This window comes from Phacochoerus africanus, chromosome 15 (assembly GCF_016906955.1).
Source record: "Phacochoerus africanus isolate WHEZ1 chromosome 15, ROS_Pafr_v1, whole genome shotgun sequence".
Classification (NCBI taxonomy): Eukaryota; Metazoa; Chordata; class Mammalia; order Artiodactyla; family Suidae; genus Phacochoerus; species Phacochoerus africanus.
Genome location: NC_062558.1, coordinates 13,040,715 through 13,059,168, shown reverse-complemented (window position 1 = coordinate 13,059,168; position 18,454 = coordinate 13,040,715). Strand labels below are relative to the sequence as shown.

Genomic DNA, 18,454 nt, shown 5'->3' with positions numbered 1-18,454 from the left:
GATGGCATGGGAAAACTGTTCACTGGTTGTTTCCTGTGGATATTTCAAGGTCACACATCTCTCTCTTTTTTGTATAATGTCAGAAACCTAGTAAAATGTAGGGGAAAGTCCCACCACAATCTTTTATCCTTGCCATTCAGTCGTTTTATTTCTTTTTTAGTTTCTGTTATAGCTCTTAATCATGTTAATGCATTATTTTTAATGGATTAGGTATAATTTTGTATTTGAATAAATATTTGAGGTCCATGTGCTTTGTTTTTCCCGTAGTACTTGACATAGCACAGCTGTAATGAATCCTTCTTGGCTGTTGTTAATTTAATAGCAAGGACCATGTCTTTCTTGGATGGCATCATGTCATCAAGATCAATGTTTTTGCACAGGGTAGATATTTGGCCGATAGGATGCTTATGTTTTTAGTAATAAAGGTATTATGAAGTGATACAGTCATTACGTTATGGAGAAATGCCTTTCAATATATATTATTGTGTAATTTGAAAGATTTTACCCTCTTAGATCTTTATTTTACTTGATGGAATTTGTAGGACAAACCATGGGTGCAGTGGGATTCCATAGACAAACACTAGTAGGGGAAAGCCAATCATGGACAGAAGGTACAGGGCTCAGCATCTTCTCAAAGACCGAAAAGAGCAAGAGCAAGTCTTCCTGTAGTCTGTAGTGTTTGAGTTGAAAAATCAGAAATGTGAACATGTTCCCATTAAGCATAGCTTTAGCCTTTTCCTGTGAATCCTGTCTTGGTCTTTGTTGGAAGGAGCAGCCCAACAGTGTGTTCCTTGGAGCTGCTGCTTGGTCTTTGTTGGAAGGAGCAGCCCTGGGAGTGTGTTCCTGGAGCTGTTTCCATTGCTGGTAGAAATGGTGCACATTGTTAATGAGTGGCTACTAATCCACTCCATTATTAGTGATTTAAGAGCTTACTATTTTCAGACTTCAGCCAGAGAGAGGAGCTGGCCAGGAAGTATTTTCCTAAGGAGACAGTCTCCTTAATTCAGTCTGGGTCTTGAACTTTTTTATCCAACAAAACCTTTTTTTTTTTTTTGTACTTTAGAATTCTTATTTCACTTATTATCTTGTCCATGCTGTGAATGCCACTGTTGTTGTGGTCCTTACTCTTGGCCTTGTACTCACCTCTCTCTGGTGATTTTTGGTAAGGAGCAGACATTTCTTTTTTTTCTTTTTTCTTTTCCAATCCTTGTAGTTATTTGCAGGAGGGCCAAATCATGGCACCGCAGTATCTTGCTCAGGGCCATTTAGCCCCAGTTCTAGCCTTCTCCTCTGAAAACCGCTCCCCATGGATCACTAATGAGATTTTCCTATTCATTCCCTGGTTGGCTGAATATAAGGTAGAAGGGCCTTTACAGTATTGGAGAGAATGATAATTTTTAAATGTCAGAATTATAAAAATCTTTGCTTCATTATGCTGCTTTGGAAATTCTGCTCCTTTGGAAATGATTATAATAGGCAGGATGTTAAGGCAACACTGGCGTCTTTCACAGTTCTCCAGTGTTCTAAGTGGACATATCAGAACAGTTTAAAATTTTCTCCAGTAAATCTCAGTTGATTAGATAACTGATAGGTACATCTCTGTGGGGGAGGTCCACAGGGGTGTTTTTTTTTTTTTCCACTTCATGATTTCAAAAAGTTTAAAAAGTTTTCCTACCTTTTTTTGTTTGTTTGTTTTGTCTTTTTGACATTTCTTGGGCCGCTCCCGCGGCATATGGAGGTTCCCAGGCTAGGGGTCCAATCGGAGCTGTAGCTGCCAGCCTACGACAGAGCCACAGCAACGCAGGATCCGAGCCGCGTCTGTGACCTACACCACAGCTCACGGCAACACCGGATCCTTAACCCACTGAGCAAGGGCAGGGATCGAACCCACAACCTAACCTCATGGTTCCTAGTCGGATTCGTCAGCCACTGCGCCACAACGGGAACTCCTTTTCCTACCTTTAAAGTACATTGCTTTTCGAAGCTGGAAAAACTTTAATGAGTACAATTTTTTGAGGTGAAGCTTACATAACATAAAAAAAGTTGTTTTAAAGTGAACAATTCCATGGCATTTAGTACACTGACAGTGTTATGCAATCAGCATCTCTAGTTCTATATTGTTTTAATAATAAACTCAAATGATATGTATTTGGGAGATGATGTCATTTGTTGCCTCACAGTGGGTAAACAGGATACTTTTCACAGTTACTCCTTTAACCGTTTTGTACCACATGAAGATACTGCCCATTCAAGAAAAATTTTAAATTTGAACCTTTGAAAGGTAAAAGATTGTTAGCCATCCATCTCAGCTGACGTTCCTCCCCACTGGTGCTGCTCTTTCTACCACCGATATTCTTCGGTCATATAATGGTCTAAATAAGACATTTTTGACTTGCCATTAAACATCTAGTCTTGTGGATTATGAATTTAAATTTATATCCAAGTGTAATCTAAACTTAAATTTATGCTTAAATTTAAATTTTGAATGCAGTTGGATAGAAAGGTGTTAAGCTTGCAAGATTTCTGGGAAGTTTTCTACTGAACAGATTAAAAAGTGATACAATCTCAGTTTCAATTGATGACATTTGGCGGATAAAGAACATTCGAGGTTGACTTGCATGATGTGTGTTGATGTCTCTGTGTTTCACAAAGTCACTCTGGCTGTCTTTACAGCGAGGCTCTCTCCTTAGTGAGCCTGCCATCCAGGTGAGAAGAAAAGGAAAAGGGAAGCAAATTTGGTCTTTGGAAAAACTGGACAACAGGTTGTTGGATATGAGAGACCTTTATCAGGAGTGGAAGGAGTGTGAAGAAGATACCCCAGTAAGTTACTTGAGAAAATTTACTTAACTGATGGTCACAAAAGGAGCTATATAGGAATGAGCCTACCCATTTTAGGGAAGAACTGTTCAGTTGTCCAAAATACGTTGTTGGATACATAAAATACTTGTTTTAATCTTGTAAATCATTTAGCTAATCGAGAATTTTAGTAGCCTATTTTTCTGGCCTCTCCTTTTTTCTTATCTTCATTTGTGTGATCTGAATTTCTAGTAGAATCTTTATGTTTATTCTGACTTCTGTTGGTGTTGTCTGTATCTGTCTCCCATACTGAACTGTCGTTTCTTTTAGGACAGAGACTGTGCCTTTTCTCGTCCCATTTCTCAACATACTTAACCTTGCAAATAATAAGCCTACAGCATCTGTTTTTTGAGAGGAACATCAGTGATACCTTAGTATTTATTACTGTTAACATTTTTTGAAGGTCTTTTGAGCCTAAAGTAGGTGCCATAGCTCTGAACTCTGGTGCTTTCTTTCCAAGTTGCAGGTTTCCTCATTTAGGTCAGCCATGAACTTGTCCCTTTTAAAATAGAAATATGAATTATGTATATTTTACATATTTTCAACACTGCTGGTCCTATTGCCCCATAAAGTTGTTTACTCCCTGAGCCTCTTGTTTTATAAAAATATTCACCAGTCAAAATGACTTCTTACAGTTAGATCACATGTGAATTTTTTAAATTGTCTTTTGTATTCCTTTCTGTTTCAACTTAGAAATGAAACATTAACAAAAAATAGCAAAAACCAAACCACGCATCTATAAGGGAGTCACCTTATAGCAATAGTGAGTCTAATGGCTCGTAGGAACAAATGGAATAGGTGTGAGAAACGAAGAGCAGTTTCCTCCATTCTGCTGCTTTTTTTTTTTTTTTTGTCTTTTGTTGTTGTTGTTGCTATTTCTTGGGCTGCTCCCGCGGCATATGGAGGTTCCCAGGCTAGGGGTTGAATCGAAGCTGTAGCCACCAGCCTACGCCAGAGCCACAGCAACGCGGGATCCGAACCGCATCTGCAACCTACACCACAGCTCACGGCAATGCTGGATCGTTAACCACTGCGCCACGACGGGAACTCCTCTGCTGCTTTTTTTAGTCCAGTGTGTGCTTTCTCTGTTGTCGTTGTCCTTAGGTGGCAAGTTTCTACATAAAGGAGAAGAAATGATGAAAATAATGATGTGTTATTGGGACTGCTCTCTCATAGGTCAAGGGTGCTGACTACCATTCTAAATGGGAGTAGGGAAGTATGTGTGTGTGTGTGCATGTGTGTGCGTGTGTGTGTGCATGTGTGTGCGTGTGCTCACTCATGCCTGAGTAACACAGTGCTATACTTCAGCTAAGTTTAATGACTTTATTAGACAGCATCAAAAAGTTGTAGGTTGAATTAAGTTATTGTAAGTGATTTTTATGAGGTTGTATGTTTTGGGTCTCTTTACAGGTGATACGGTCTTACTTCAAGCGTGCAGATCCCTTCTATGATGAGCAGGAGAATCACAGTCTCATTGGGGTGGCTAACGTCTTCCTGGAGTCCCTCTTCTATGATGTGAAGTTACAATATGCTGTTCCAATTGTCAACCAGAAAGGAGAGGTTAGGCACTCCCTCTGTGGCACTCCCTCTGTGGTGCAAGATCAGTGGTGTCTTGGGAGTTCTGGGATGCGGGTTCAATCCCTGGCCCAGCACAGTGGGTTGAGGATCCAGTGTTGCTGCAGCTTTGGCTTAGGTCAAGACCGTAGCTTGGATCTGATCCCTGGCCTGGGAGCTTAATTTTTTTAAATTAAGGAAGGAGAAGTTAGGTTTCTGTTCATGCCATGTTTCCTGCAGAGAACAGTCCAAGACACAGCAGGGTGGTGATAGTAAACTTCTGTTACAGTTTTTCATCAATGATGGCAAGCCAGCATTTATGTGTATTGGTAATACCTGTGTCTTCATACTGCTTAATGGTGATGGTTCCAAGTGCTTTGATGCAAAGTAACTGTTAGAACCTGTTATACCATCAACCTGACCACTTGACTCTAAAACAGAAGAGAGAACAAAATGTGGAAAAGGCTCTGCTTTGTCCCCTTGCTGTAGGTGGCAGGCCGGCTGCATGTGGAGGTGATGCGCATCAGTGGGGACGTGGGGGAGAGACTTGCCGGTGGTGATGATGCCCCAGACGCCTCCTTTGATAAGGAGACCCAGGAGAACAAGCTTGTATGCATGGTGAGTCCCAGTCTTACTTAGAAGTCATAGAAATGGGGCTTGTCTTGAGGATTTTGGGTATTTAGACAGTAATTATTATGTCCTTTTTCGGAGATACCTGTCTCTAAATAAATCTTTAATATTTAGTGTTCTAGAGACCATATTTCATCATATATCCAGGCTTCCCCAGTAGCCAAGTACTTCTGCTCCCTTCCTCTGTGAAACCTTGGCCAGGTCACCTCTTTCCTCTGGACCATTCTGCTCTAAAATGATATGCGTGCATGTTTATCTGAACCTTTATAGAGGGAAGTCAGGCTTTTTTGTTTTTTGTTTTTTGTGGTTTTTTTTTAGGGTCACACCTACAGCATTCGGAAGTTCCCAGGCTAGGGGTTGAATTGGAGCTACAGCTGCAGGTCTACCCCATAGCCGCCACAGTGCAGGATCTGAGCTACATCTGCTACCTATACTGCAGCTTATGGCAATGTTGGATCCTTAACCCACTGGGCAAGGCCGGGGATCGAACCCAAATCCTCATGGACACTGTCAGGTCCTTAACCCAGTGAGCAACAAGGGGAACTCTGAGAAGTTTTTTTTTTTTTTTTTCACATAGGTTTCCTCCTCCTATTGGGCCTCTTGATTCCTTCTGATGCTGGAGACGTATTCCCGCCCTGGTCTTAAGCTCTGGCCTTGAGTCACTCTGTACACTGTTCCCCCCCCCCCCCACATTTTTTTGATTTCCTCTTCAGGAACGTGCCTTTGCTTATGCTAATCCATCCTGTCCCAATTTCAGACCCTTTGTTTTCTGCTCCTCATAGGCATGCTGTTCACGAACTGTGTGTAGAGTTATCTATGGGACATTGTGCCAGGTTCTGGAATCTGAAAATGAATGAGACAGGATTCGTGCTCTAAAGGAACAGCTCGTTTAGTTGGTGTGTCTGTGTAGGATTCACACAGTGAATAGAAGACTCCAGTATTGTCTGATCCACATGCTCTGAGGGGTAGACAAGGGTTGTTCTGAGACATAGAGCAAAGGTCTTTAATTAATACAGAGAGTGAGGTCTGGGGAACATATTTGGAAAAATAAGACTCAGGGTGAACTTGGGGAGCATGTTACGTAAAACTCCCTTTTCCATGTGGCGCTGTGGTATTGTCATTGTCATGGGTAACTGCTGGGTGAATGTCAGTAGGTCATTACCTTCCTAGACTGCCACTACCTTCATAGCTGCCACTGCCCCTCATCATTACGACAAGGAAGACATCCCCTTGTGCATTTCCAAGCACATGTTAGTGAGCAGAGTGCCATGGGTTGAGGATCACTGTAGGAACCCTTTAGAAAGGTTTTTGAAGGGGGAGAAATCAGAAGGGAGCTTAAAAACAGTGTACAAATGAGGAGGAGGAGGCCCTTTAAAGGTGAGGTGAAGGAAGCGTACACTTAACTCTTATTTCATCGTCTATCCTAGGTCCAGAGACACTCCATGAACATTTTAGAGTTGGGGTTGATTTGGGAAGGAGTGAGTCAGGCATCAGCTGCAAGGTATGGGGAGGCTAAAGCTCCCAGGCTAGGGAACCTCCTTATGCTGCCAGTAATGTGGCCTTTAAAAAAAAAGAAAAGAAAAGAAAAAGACCCAAACAAAAAGAGTTGGGCCACTTTCTGTAGGTCTTTGTATATATTGGGAAGCCCTCAAGTAGTAGTTGAAGGGCCATTCCTTCAGTGTGAGGGGATAAAACTCTTAATTCACTAAAAGGTTAATCTTTACTGTACTGTACTTGATTTCAGAACATTTCCTTTGAGGTTATAAGATTATCAAAGATGGAGACATAGCCTTGTTGACTTTGTAATGGTCCACTTTAAGGGCAATGGACCAGAAATGCAACCTTGTGAAAGATCAGTGTGTGAAAGGTAGCATAATGAAGTAACATACGAGGATACTGTCTCACTTGAGAAATGTATCTTTGTCACTGGGTAGCTTAAACTTTAAAAAAAAAAATGAAGTTAAAATGTATTTAGATTTTATTTTAATGGAAGATGTCGAACATATAGGAAAGCAATGAGGAAGATGTCATTGACTCCCCATTCACCCTCCCTCCCTCGACAGTTACCAACTCATGGTCAGTCTTATTTTATTCACATACATGAGATGTTTCTCTGCTGTCACCTCCCCTTGGATTATTTTGAAGCAATCCGGGATGTCATATTTCATCAAGAATAGTTTGTTTGTTTGTTTGTTTTTAGGGCCGCAGCCATGGCACATGGAGGTTCCCAGGCTAGGGGTCGAATCAGAGCTGCAGCTGCTGGTCTCTACCCCAGCCACAGCAACACAGATCCAAGCCATGTCTGCGACCTACAACACAGCTTATGGCAACACCGGATCCTTAACCCACTGAGTGAGGCCAGGGATCAAATCTCGTCCTCATGGGTGCTAGTCAGATTCGTTTCTGTTGAGGCAAGTGGGAACTCCAAGTTTACTATGTATCTTCAAAGAAGAGTAAAAGAAACCAACCCAGCCATGTTATCATAATCAAAAACTTATACTTTTTTAATATGGAGAAGTAACTTCCCTTGGTTGTCTCAGTCGGCGGGTCTCTGGTCTGTTGTGTGTATTTTAATCTTCAGGCTCTGGCCCTCGTGCTTGCTCCCTTCTGTGTGCATTCCTATGCTCTTACCTTACAATCTGTTTATTGTAGAAACTGTTTGTTGTCTTGTATTTTCTCATTGTTTGGGGTTTGCTGATTGCTTTCTTGACTGTGTGAAGATGTATCTGCTGTGACATGGGAGTTAGAGATAAAGGTGATGTTTTGGGGGGGACAGTGTCTCCTTCCGTCAGAAGGCACATCATGTCTAGTTCTCTCTGGGGGATGTTAGCAATCACTGGTGATTATTACCTAGACATCTCGTTAGGAGTTAGGAAAGAATGACACCATCCTTCCATCATCCATTCACTTATTAGCTGGAATTCTTGTGTAGAGTGAATCTCCCTGCTGTCAACCATTCGGCTATTCAGGGCTACAGTTTGTATGGGAAAGTCAGGGTGAACACTCTAATATTTCTTTTTATTCACTAGTTTTCCAAATAATGAATTGGTTTTCCTACTAATATCCAAAACTGACCAGCGAGATTTTTTTTTTTATTTTTGATCTTCATATTATGAATTCTTGGATTTAAATATATTTAATGTCATATGCTCCATTGTATTTACTACCTGTATTGAAGCTCAAACGATCCCATCTTTGGCCTGTGGGGGCCTCTGCAGTTGGTTCTCGACCCCTGGGAACAACCCTGACCCTCAGAGACTATGGTGGCTTCCCCGCTCTCTCTGGTGTTGATGTGCCCTGTACATTTCTTGCCCCAGACCTGGAATCAACCATTTCTCCAGGGAACCAGATTCCTTTCAGTGGGAAGTGGTTTCTGAGTGTGTAACCACCTTTTCTGTAGAAGGAAGAAGACAAACTATGTGATAATAAAATATTGGTAGGAAAAGAAAAACCAGTTTGGGGACACTTTTAAGATGTCATGGGTGAGGAGTATCACTGGCCCTTAAAAGGAGCCTAGATTTGTTTTTCTGTGATGGAAAAAAAAAAAAAGTTGCTCATATTAACATACTGATCACTTTAATTACCTTAAGTAGAATTAGTATATTTTAAAACCCTAAACATCAGTGTCTTCTGACCTCCTGTGCTGTAGTGTCTCAAGCAACAGCAAGTTGAAGTCTGTGGTGTTCTGACACCTGGTGGTGATTTTGGTTTCTGTATGCAAAAACTTAAGCCTGTGCTCTAGATCAAGACATTCCTCGTTCCCGGCACCCTTTTTTCCTGGTAGTCTCTCTCCTAAGGAGTTGCCTGAAGGTGGGAGTCCAGCAAATGAAATCTTGCTTTATTTCAATCTTGAAATTGAGATCAATGTCTACGGAAGAAAATAGCTTTCAGCTGGACTTCAGTCACAAACACAAACACATATGTATTGAACATCCATCCACTCATGCTTGGTAGTGTTTTCATTCATTGTATCTCATCAGTGTGGTTAGTCCTCACACAGCTATCATTAGATAGCTCTCCTGGTTTGCATAGGAGAAAAACCAAGCCTAAGAAAACGAAGAATTTAAGTAATTTGCTTAAAAAAAAAGCTAATAGCATAGCAGCGATTTTTATTTAGGTCTTTGTACTCCAGAATCTTGTAATCTTCCCAAATACCACATTGCCTCATCTTGAAGAATATAATAAGCATTTAAAAATACTTAATGAAAAAGTGATGGTTTCTAAAATTTAATGAAAAATTAATTGCCAAATACTGACCCCTCTCCTTGGTTTGGATGAATAAAATGTGTTGGTCAATCTATCGTAGCTGTCAGGGAATTGCTGTCTAGATGTTTTAAACTCCTGTTGCCATCATAGGGAAAAATGAATAATAATAGGAGTTCCCATCCGTTGCTTACCCATTACATGCCTGGTATAGAAGAAAATAGTCATCTGCTTTGCATGATTTTCTGTGTCATTATTAATACCTCCCGAAGCAGACTATTAGATTTGTGGTTGCTGAACCACATCAGCTTTGCCACATACTCAAATCTGTTTTTGTTAATTAATTTACTGGAGGTTTAGAGTGCATCATGCAACGTGCAGGAAGTGATCAGGTGTAGCGTATAATAAGTGATCAAGGCTCAGTCATATGAAAGTCGGCCTCATCGATTATAAAATCAGAATTTAGCTTAATTAATTTGAGAATTTAGTTTCCTTCATTGTTGGAGGAATTGTAAAATATCACAGCTTAGCACAAAAACTCCAACTTAAAAGTTAGCCTGACGCTGCCTACCAAAACCAGCATTTGGACTGTGTGGCTACTTTAAAATCTGTCATAGGCATTTCTTCTGGAGGTGTTTGGGTCTAATTAAACACATTTCTAAGTGCGCGTAGTTATCACAAAACCCTACCCCCCTGCAGTCCAGGGTACATTACATTGATCTGACCCTCCTCCCTAAACCTGCACCAAGAAGCATCAGGAAATGTCTGTAGAGAATGGTCAGCAGTCACCAGCTTTCATCTCCTCCATTCACCCCTCCAGATCTTCAAGGTATACGTTCCTGCTTTTTAAGTTTCCCCCCAAAATGCTCTGGTAGCAAGTAACATTCCACTTGAGAACCTTGTTCCTTTTTGTGCATTCAAATACAGGTGTTTTTTTTTTTTTGCCCTTTTCTGAATATTTTCTGCTCATTGATAATGCAGTGTTTTCATTCTTCAGTCATCTTTCTTAACCATCTTGTGTTCTTGTGCTATATCCCTAGGCCAAGTAAGTGTGATGGATTGGTATTGATGTTTGAGAACTTTCTCCTTCTGAGGAGGAGGATATAATTTTATTTTTTCATTTTTAAAAGCTTTATTGAACTATAGATGATTTACAAATTGTGGTAATTTCTGCTGTGCAACAAAGTGATTCAGTTATATATGTACACACATCCATTCTCTTTCAGATTCTTTTTTCTTTTTTTTTTTTTTTCAGGGAAGAACCTGGGGCATATGGAGGTTCCCAGGCTAGGGGTTGAATTGGAGCTGTAGCTGTCGGCCTACACCACAGCTGCAGCAGCACCAGATCTGAGCTGTGTCTGCGACCTACACCACAGCTCATGGCAATGCCAGATCGTTAACCCACTGAGCAAGGCCAGGGGTTGAACCTACGTCCTCATGGATATTAGTCAGATTCAATTCTGCTGAACCACAAGGGCATCTCCCAGATTCTTTTCTCACATAGATTATCACAGAATATTGGATAGTGTTCCCTGTGCTATACAGCAGGTCCCAGTTGGCCAATCATTCCATATACCTCAGTGTGTATATGCCAGTCCCAAACCCCTAGTCTATCCCTCCCTATCCACCTGTCCCCTTTGGTAACCATAAGTTTGTTTTCAAAGTCTATGAGTCTCTTTCTGTTTTGCAAATAAGTTTATTTGTATCCTTTAAGATTTTACATGTAAGTGATATCATATGACGTTTGTCGTTCACTAACTTCACTTAGCATGATAATTTCTAGGTCCATCTCTGTTGCTGAGAATGGCATTCCATTCTTTTTTATGGCTGGGTAATATTCCATTGTATATATGTACCACATCTTCTTTATTGATTCCGCTGCTTATGGACATTTAGGTTGCTTCTGTGTCTTGGCTATTGTAAATAGTGCTGCAGTGAACATTGGGGTGCATGTATCTTTTTCAGTTATGGTTTTCTCTGGATATACACCCAGGATTGGGATTGCTGGATTATGTGGTAGTCCTTTTTTTTTTTTTTTTTTGGTCTTTTGTCTCTTTTTTTAGGGCTGCACCCACAGCATATGGAGGTTCCCAGGCTAGGGGTCTAATTGGAGCTATAGCTGCCGGCCTTCGCCAGAGCCACAGCAATGCCAGATCCACGCCGCATCTGCAATCTACACCACAGCTCATGGCAACGCCAGATCCTTAATCCACTGAGCAAGGCCAGGATTGAACCTGCAACCTCATGGTTCCTGGTCGGATTCATTTCCACTGAGCCACGAGGGGAACTCCTGGTAGTTCTATTTTTAGTTTTTTGAGGAAACTTCATACTGTTTTTCATAGTGGCTACACCAACAGTGAAAGAGCGTTTGCTTTTCTTCCCACCCTCTCCAGCATTTCTGTTGTTTGCAGACTTTTTGATGATGGCGTTTCTGGCTGGTACAAAGTGGTGCCTCATAATAGTTTGACTTGCATGTCTCTAGTAATTAGCAGTGTTGAACACCTTTACTGTGTTCACAAAACTAGAATTTTAAATGTTCTTCATCAGCCTGTAAATGCTGTAAAATACCCTCTTGTATATAGTCAAGGTCATTGATACCGTATGTCAACCTCTCCCTAAATAGGACATTTCACAAATGCAGAAATACATCCCTGGAGTGAATGGGATTTGGTCAGTGTAAACTAGCTGTTAGTGGCAGAGTCAGGACTGGAGCCTGTGTCTGTGACTCATAGTGCTTCTTGGAACTTTCTAAGTTATAAACAGCCTTCCTTTTCTTTCAGGTTAAAATACTTCAGGCCACTGGATTGCCACAGCATCTGTCCCACTTTGTATTCTGCAAGTATGACTTCTGGGATCAGCAGGAGCCTGTAATTGTTGCACCCGAAGTAGATACCTCATCCTCTCCTGTCAGCAAGGAACCTCAGTGCATGGTGGTCTTTGATCATTGCAGTGTAAGTGTGTTTTCCAGACTCGGTCAGCATTTAGGTACTCAGGTCAAAACAAAACCGACTCATATTTTGTTGAGTAATTTGGTACTGATATATGTCTTGGATCCATAGTTTTTTAGAATGAGGTTGAAGACAAAGACTGAAGTGTCACCAATACACTGTGGGCACACCCAGTACTCACAATGTTGTGTGGCAGCTGTACCCCAGTAAAGCTGAGAAAAGCCCAAAACAAGAGTGCCAGTGCATGTCACTCCTTCACCATCAAAAGTTAACTTCTGGAGTTCACGTCGTGGCGCAGTGGTTAATGAATCCGACTAGGAACCATGAGGTTGCGGGTTCGGTCCCTGCCCTTGCTCAGTGGGTTAACGATCCGGCATTGCCGTGAGCTGTGGTGTAGGTTGCAGACTCGGCTCGGATCCCGCGTTGCTGTGGCTCTGGCTTAGGCCGGTGGCTATGGCTCCGATTGAACCCCTAGCCTGGGAACCTTCATATGCTGCGGGAGCGGCCCAAAGAAATAGCAAAAAGACAAAATAAGTAAATATCCTGTGAACAGTAAAGCGGCCCAAAGAAATAGCAAAAAAAAAAAAAAAAAGTTCTTTGTGACTATATATATGTATACATGTGTATTTTCTTCTAAAAAGAATTCATATTTTATATGCGTTACTGGAGAAATTGCCATCTAGAGGTTAAGAAACTGGTGTTTTAGAGGAGGTGAAGATAGAAGAGAGATAGGAACTAACTTTGTGGAGCCCCTAATGCTCTGTTCAGCACTTTGTTCTTCCTTCATTTGATCTTTCCCACAGTTCTGTTTGATGACCATGCTTTTTTTTTAGCTGAAGAAGCCAGTTCAGAGGTCATTTTGCCCAGGGCTAGTAACTAGCAGAGCCAGGACTGTCAGATTCTAGATTCTTTTTTTCTATGGTATCTCACTTGAGCCATCTCAGGGTTTTTTTTTGTTATGTGTTCAGGAGAAAGGTCTCTTTCTAATCTGTTTAAAACGTAGCACTACTTTTGGTATGGTGAAGATCAAGAGAGAAAAGAGTGGAGAATCTATGCCATTTTAAAATTAATTGTTTTAGAGCTTAATCCTAATTATTGCAAAAGGCTGTCTTAAATTGATCTTATAAAGACGAACAGATTGGAGAGTTTTTAAAAATCAGGTCATTTTTTTGCACTGATGATCGTTATTTATTCCTTTGTCTCTTCTAGTATTGGAGGGTAGCTTCCTAAGGCTGGGAAAAAACCACTGCTACCTTATTGGATATAATAACTTTTATATTAAGACATTGTAGACCATTGTTGTAATTCTTTTTTTAGTCAAAGTATAGTTAATTTACAATGTTGTGTTAGTTGCAAGTGTACAGCAAAGTGATTCACATATATGTAAATATATATATATTCTTTTTCAGATCTTTTCTATTATAGGTTATTATAAGATATTGAATATAGTTCCCTATACAGTAGGTCCTTGTTTATCTGTTTTACATGTAGCAGTGGGTAGATGTTAATCCCAGACTCCTAATTTGTCTCCCCCCACTATTTCCTTTGGAAACCATAAATTTGTTTTCTATGTCTGTGAGTTTTATAAATAAGTTCATTTGTATAATTTTTTAAGATTCCATATATAAGCTATATCATATGGTATTTGTCTTTGATTTCCTTACTTAGTATAATAATCTCTAGGTCCATCCATGTTGCTGAAGATGGCATCATTTCATTCTTTTTTTATGGCTGAGTAATATTCCATGGTGTAAATAACACTTCTTTATCCATTCATCTATCTATGGACATTTATGTTGCTTGCATGTCTTGGCTATTGTAAACACTATTGGGGTGCATGTATCTTTTTGAATTACGGTTTTCTCCAGATGTGCCTGGAAGTAGGATTGCAGGATCATATATAGTAACTCTATTTTTAGTTTTTAAAGGAGCTTCCATACTGTTCTCCATAGTGGCTGCACCAGTTTACATTCCCACCTCAGTGTAGGAGGGCTCCTTTTTCTCCACACCCTCTCCAACATTTATTATTCACAGACTTTTTGATGGTGGGCATTCTGACCATTGCGAGGTGATATTTCATTCTAGTTTTGATTTGCATTTCTCTTGCAATTAGCGATATTGAGCATCTTTTCATGTGCCTGTTGGACCATCTCTATGTCCTCTTTGGAGAAATGTCTATTTAGATCTTCTGCCCATTTTTTAATTGGGTTCTTTGACTTTGTTATAATTCTTAATATAATTATTAATACTTTAAAAAATAGCTCCCTAAACATTGCTAAACAAAATAGAATACAGTGCTGGTCTTTCACACTAGATTTTCAAAATGAAAACTTTAAAAATCAGAGTTAAAAGAACTTTAGGCCAACCGAGCATTCAATGTGGTTGTTGGATTAGTTTCATTCTAAGTAAAACATTTTTTCCTTGTTCCCTTCTCCATGATGAAATGAGGATATGATTTCAGTGTAAGTAGCATAAGATCACCAGAAAATGTTTCTTCTTTGGTACTTACTTTCTTTCAGGAGTTTTCCGTTAGCATCACTGAAGACTTTATTGAGCATCTTTCAGAAGGGGCGTTGGCAATTGAAGTCTATGGCCATAAGATGAATGATCCTCGGAGAAACCCAGCCCTATGGGACTTGGGGATTATCCAGGCAAAAACACGCAGTCTTCGGGACAGGTGAATTTTAGATATCCTTCTGATTCCATTTATAATTTTTAAAAAATTGCTGGAAGTTAATACTGCCATTTCTAAAGGCCACGCATTCCTGAGCATTACCAATATTCTAGGGGTGGGGTGGTGTTATATTCAGGATATTAATGGCACAGCAAAGCTTCCTTAGAGTAGTGAACTCTGAAGAGTGATGATAAAAAGTTAAGAATGTAGATAGTAAAGAATGAGTGAAATGTGTTTTTGGAGAGTAGGTTGCTTATCATTGTGAAATACTTCTAATTAATCAGTTGTAGAGAAAATGGATCAAGATATACTTTGGAATTCAGGTTTGCTTATTTTACCTTTATCTCAAAGTTCTTTCAAGTAGCATCAGTCGTGAAAAGAGGAATACTTACTTGTTGACCAGTATTTTAAAAAGAAGAGTTAAAAGGAAAAGATTAAAAGAGCATATATTTGTACTGTATCTAATTATAGATGAGAACCAGATTTTCTTTTCTCTTTTTTATTTGCATTTAGAAATATTTGGCACATACTAAATTAAACCTTGAGATTTTTCTTCTCAATTCTTATTGACCTCAGCAGAGGTACTTGTCACTGAAGCATACAGCACTACCTTTTTCTAAGAAAAGATAATCACTGCACTTGCTTCTCTACCCTGATAACAGTGTTTAGAATTTTGAATAACCACATTGAAAGAGATTTATAATTATCACAGCTTTTTGAATGAAATAAAGGAGCCATTTCTAGTTCTGATATTGTTTGTTGACCTGTACTGTTAATTACATTTGCCAGTACGTGCTTGTATATTACTTATCGAACTACAGATAATTCTACTGAGTTAATTCTGTTTGGAGGTCATTTTTGTTGTTAATTCTCATGTGTAGGACCCTAAGCTGCCTGTATTGAAATAGAAATGTATGATTTTCCAAGAACTTCAACTATTTCCTAGATGGAGTGAAGTCACGAGAAAAGTGGAATTCTGGGTTCAAATCTTGGAACAGAATGAGAATGGTGAATACTGCCCTGTAGAGGTAATTTCTGCAAAGGACGTGCCAACAGGAGGAATCTTCCAGCTCCGGCAGGTAATAAAATTGTGAATGCTAACATGGAATTCTTTGGTGCCATAAAGCTTATTGTTGAATTCCTTTTAGCAGAAATGTCAATGATGATGAAATCTAGATTGGCCAAGTCCATTTCTTATATTAAAGTTGTCTCCCACTTCATGTGTATTTCATTTTTCAAAAATAATTCTACTTATAATATTTAAAATCAGCTTCTGTTAAGTTTAAGTAAGGCAAAGATAAGCTTTAAAGAATGACTTAGATTTGAATTGTAGGAAATAAACATATCAAGCAGCATTAGAACATTTAGAAAGACAAGGAGAGGCCATGTGACATGGCAGGAAGAACAGGCACTTTGGCATCTCACATGCCAGGGTTGGGTGCTGGCTGTCCTGTGGCCTGAACTGTCTATCAAGCTCAGTCACCTCCTAGAACCTTTCCTCAGGTGTAAAGTGGAGGGGAGCTTTGCGGTGCTAGTGTGAAGATTGGAAATAGTGTATATGGAACCCATTGCTTAGTACAGGGAGGTGAGAAGTGTTTTTTTCCCTCTGGTGCCCAATAGTTCTCTGATTCTGTGCAGATACCAACTGAGTGTCCTATGATTCAATTCATTTGGGACCCTAAACACCTGGAGTGAGCATCACACTCCACAGGTGTAACAGCCCACACTTAAGCACAAGACTGCCTCACTCCAGACGCCAGCTGTAGCTATCAGGACCCCAGATGCCCACATTTCTGTCTGACTTGGCTGTGGTCGAGAGCTCCTACAACTCTCAGGTTTGGTAACTTGCTGGAATGACAAAACTCAGGAAAGCCCTTCCCTTACTGTTAATCAGTTTATTTTAAAAGATACAACTCAGGAATAGCCAAAGGGAAGAAATGCCTGGGGCACAGTATGAAGAAGGGATGAGGAAATTCCGGGTCCTGTCTGGGTGCACTGCCCTCCCAGCACCTGATGTGTTTACCAACCAGGAAGCTCTCCCATCCCTATCATTTGTAGATTTTTATGGATGTTCCATTATGTAGGCATGGTTGATAAAAACATTGGCCTTTGGTGATTAACCCCACCTCCAGCCCCTCTTCTGAAGGTTCCAGCCTCCTAATCAAGGCTTGGTCTTCCTGGTGACCAGCCCCATCCTGAAACCATCTAGGAGCTGCCAGCAGTTGCCAGATGAAAAGTCACATAGTTAAAAGACACACCTATCACCCTTATCATCAGGGAAATTTCCAGAGTTTTAGGAGCTCTGTGCCGAGAATGGAGGACAAAGACCAAATACCTTTCTATGATACCGGGGGATGTGTTAAGTGAATATAGCTGGATAGGTATGAACACCTGTCAGAAACCAATATAGTGGGGACATGTGGGATTTGTCACTTAACCCCAGAAAGATGTGATTTGTAGTGTCTGTACTGCCAGTGAAATTTGAGAATGAATATCTTAATGGAATTTACGTGTAAGACTTACAAATACTGTTTTTTGCTATTCTTTACAGAAAGTCAACATTTATTAGACTATTATATCCTATGGTAGTTTCTATACTTTAAAACAGTAGTAAAGTGTTAGAATGGCTAAAGAAAACGAATGCTGAAATCATTCAAAGCAAAATATGAAAAAAGATTAAAAGAAAGTTTGCTTAAACATTTAAATTTCTGAATTCTTAGAGGAGGAAAACGGTAAGCACTTGTTCTTTGACCCTAGCAAATGAATTTTAGCAAATCCATTCTTGTATGGACAAGGCACTAAAAGCAAAAGGAAATTAGTTTAAATTATGACAAGAGATATAGACATAAAATAGGACTCCAAAGGGTGTGAAGAACATCTTTTTCTGTGAACATCTGTTAAAACTATATATATCTTCTTTGGCTGCCTTAGAAATTCATCTCCTGGAAGGCAAGACCAGATAATTTTCTTTGGTTTGGTATACATTGGGTATTTAAGTGTTTGTCGCACTTTTGGCAACCTTTACTAAATGCGTTCAAAGATTTGTTGGGTTTATTAGGAAAGGCTTTTTTGAAGAATGTGCATCTTGACCTGATACCGAAAGAATCATGCAAAAGCTGGGAAGTCTTTATACATATATATATAGAAAGGGCAAGAATAAAAGATACAGAGGGTGAAGTTAGGTACGTTTGGGTAGAAAGTAACACGTAGGAAGAACTGGAGAGCAGTAACTTAAGAGATTCTAGAGTCTTTGGCAGCTAGTTCATGGAGGGTCTGGATGGTAGGCTCATTGGAATTTAACATATGCCAAAATTGGGACCTGTTCTTGAACAGGGAAGTAGTGGTGGGGAACTGATTAGATTTACTCTATGCATTTGCTGGTTTTGTAGTTTTAAAAAAATGGTCAAATAGCAACAGTTTCAAGAAGTTCAATCTAATAATTTACATATTCTCTTCAAAGCTTTTCTATGGACCATAAAGCCATTCTTGGACTTTTCCTACAACCCCCCCCCCCACACCTTTATCCTGTATCTCCCCCCAGGGCGTGGTTACTTCACCATTCACATTTAGGCCCCTGTTCAAAATAGGT

The 18,454-nt window shown here is 40.0% G+C and overlaps 1 protein-coding gene across 1 annotated transcript in view; it reads left to right on the top strand.

Moving 5' to 3' along the window:
* The window catches only part of KIF13B (kinesin family member 13B), a 201,580-nt gene that overhangs the window by 112,624 nt on the left and 70,502 nt on the right, over window positions 1-18,454 (top strand). Inside the window, exons 19-24 of the mRNA XM_047762410.1 lie at window positions 2,674-2,820; window positions 4,267-4,416; window positions 4,900-5,028; window positions 12,024-12,194; window positions 14,711-14,868; window positions 15,812-15,944. Coding sequence (XP_047618366.1) covers window positions 2,674-2,820; window positions 4,267-4,416; window positions 4,900-5,028; window positions 12,024-12,194; window positions 14,711-14,868; window positions 15,812-15,944 — 888 coding nt within the window. The remainder of the gene's footprint in view (window positions 1-2,673; window positions 2,821-4,266; window positions 4,417-4,899; window positions 5,029-12,023; window positions 12,195-14,710; window positions 14,869-15,811; window positions 15,945-18,454) is intronic.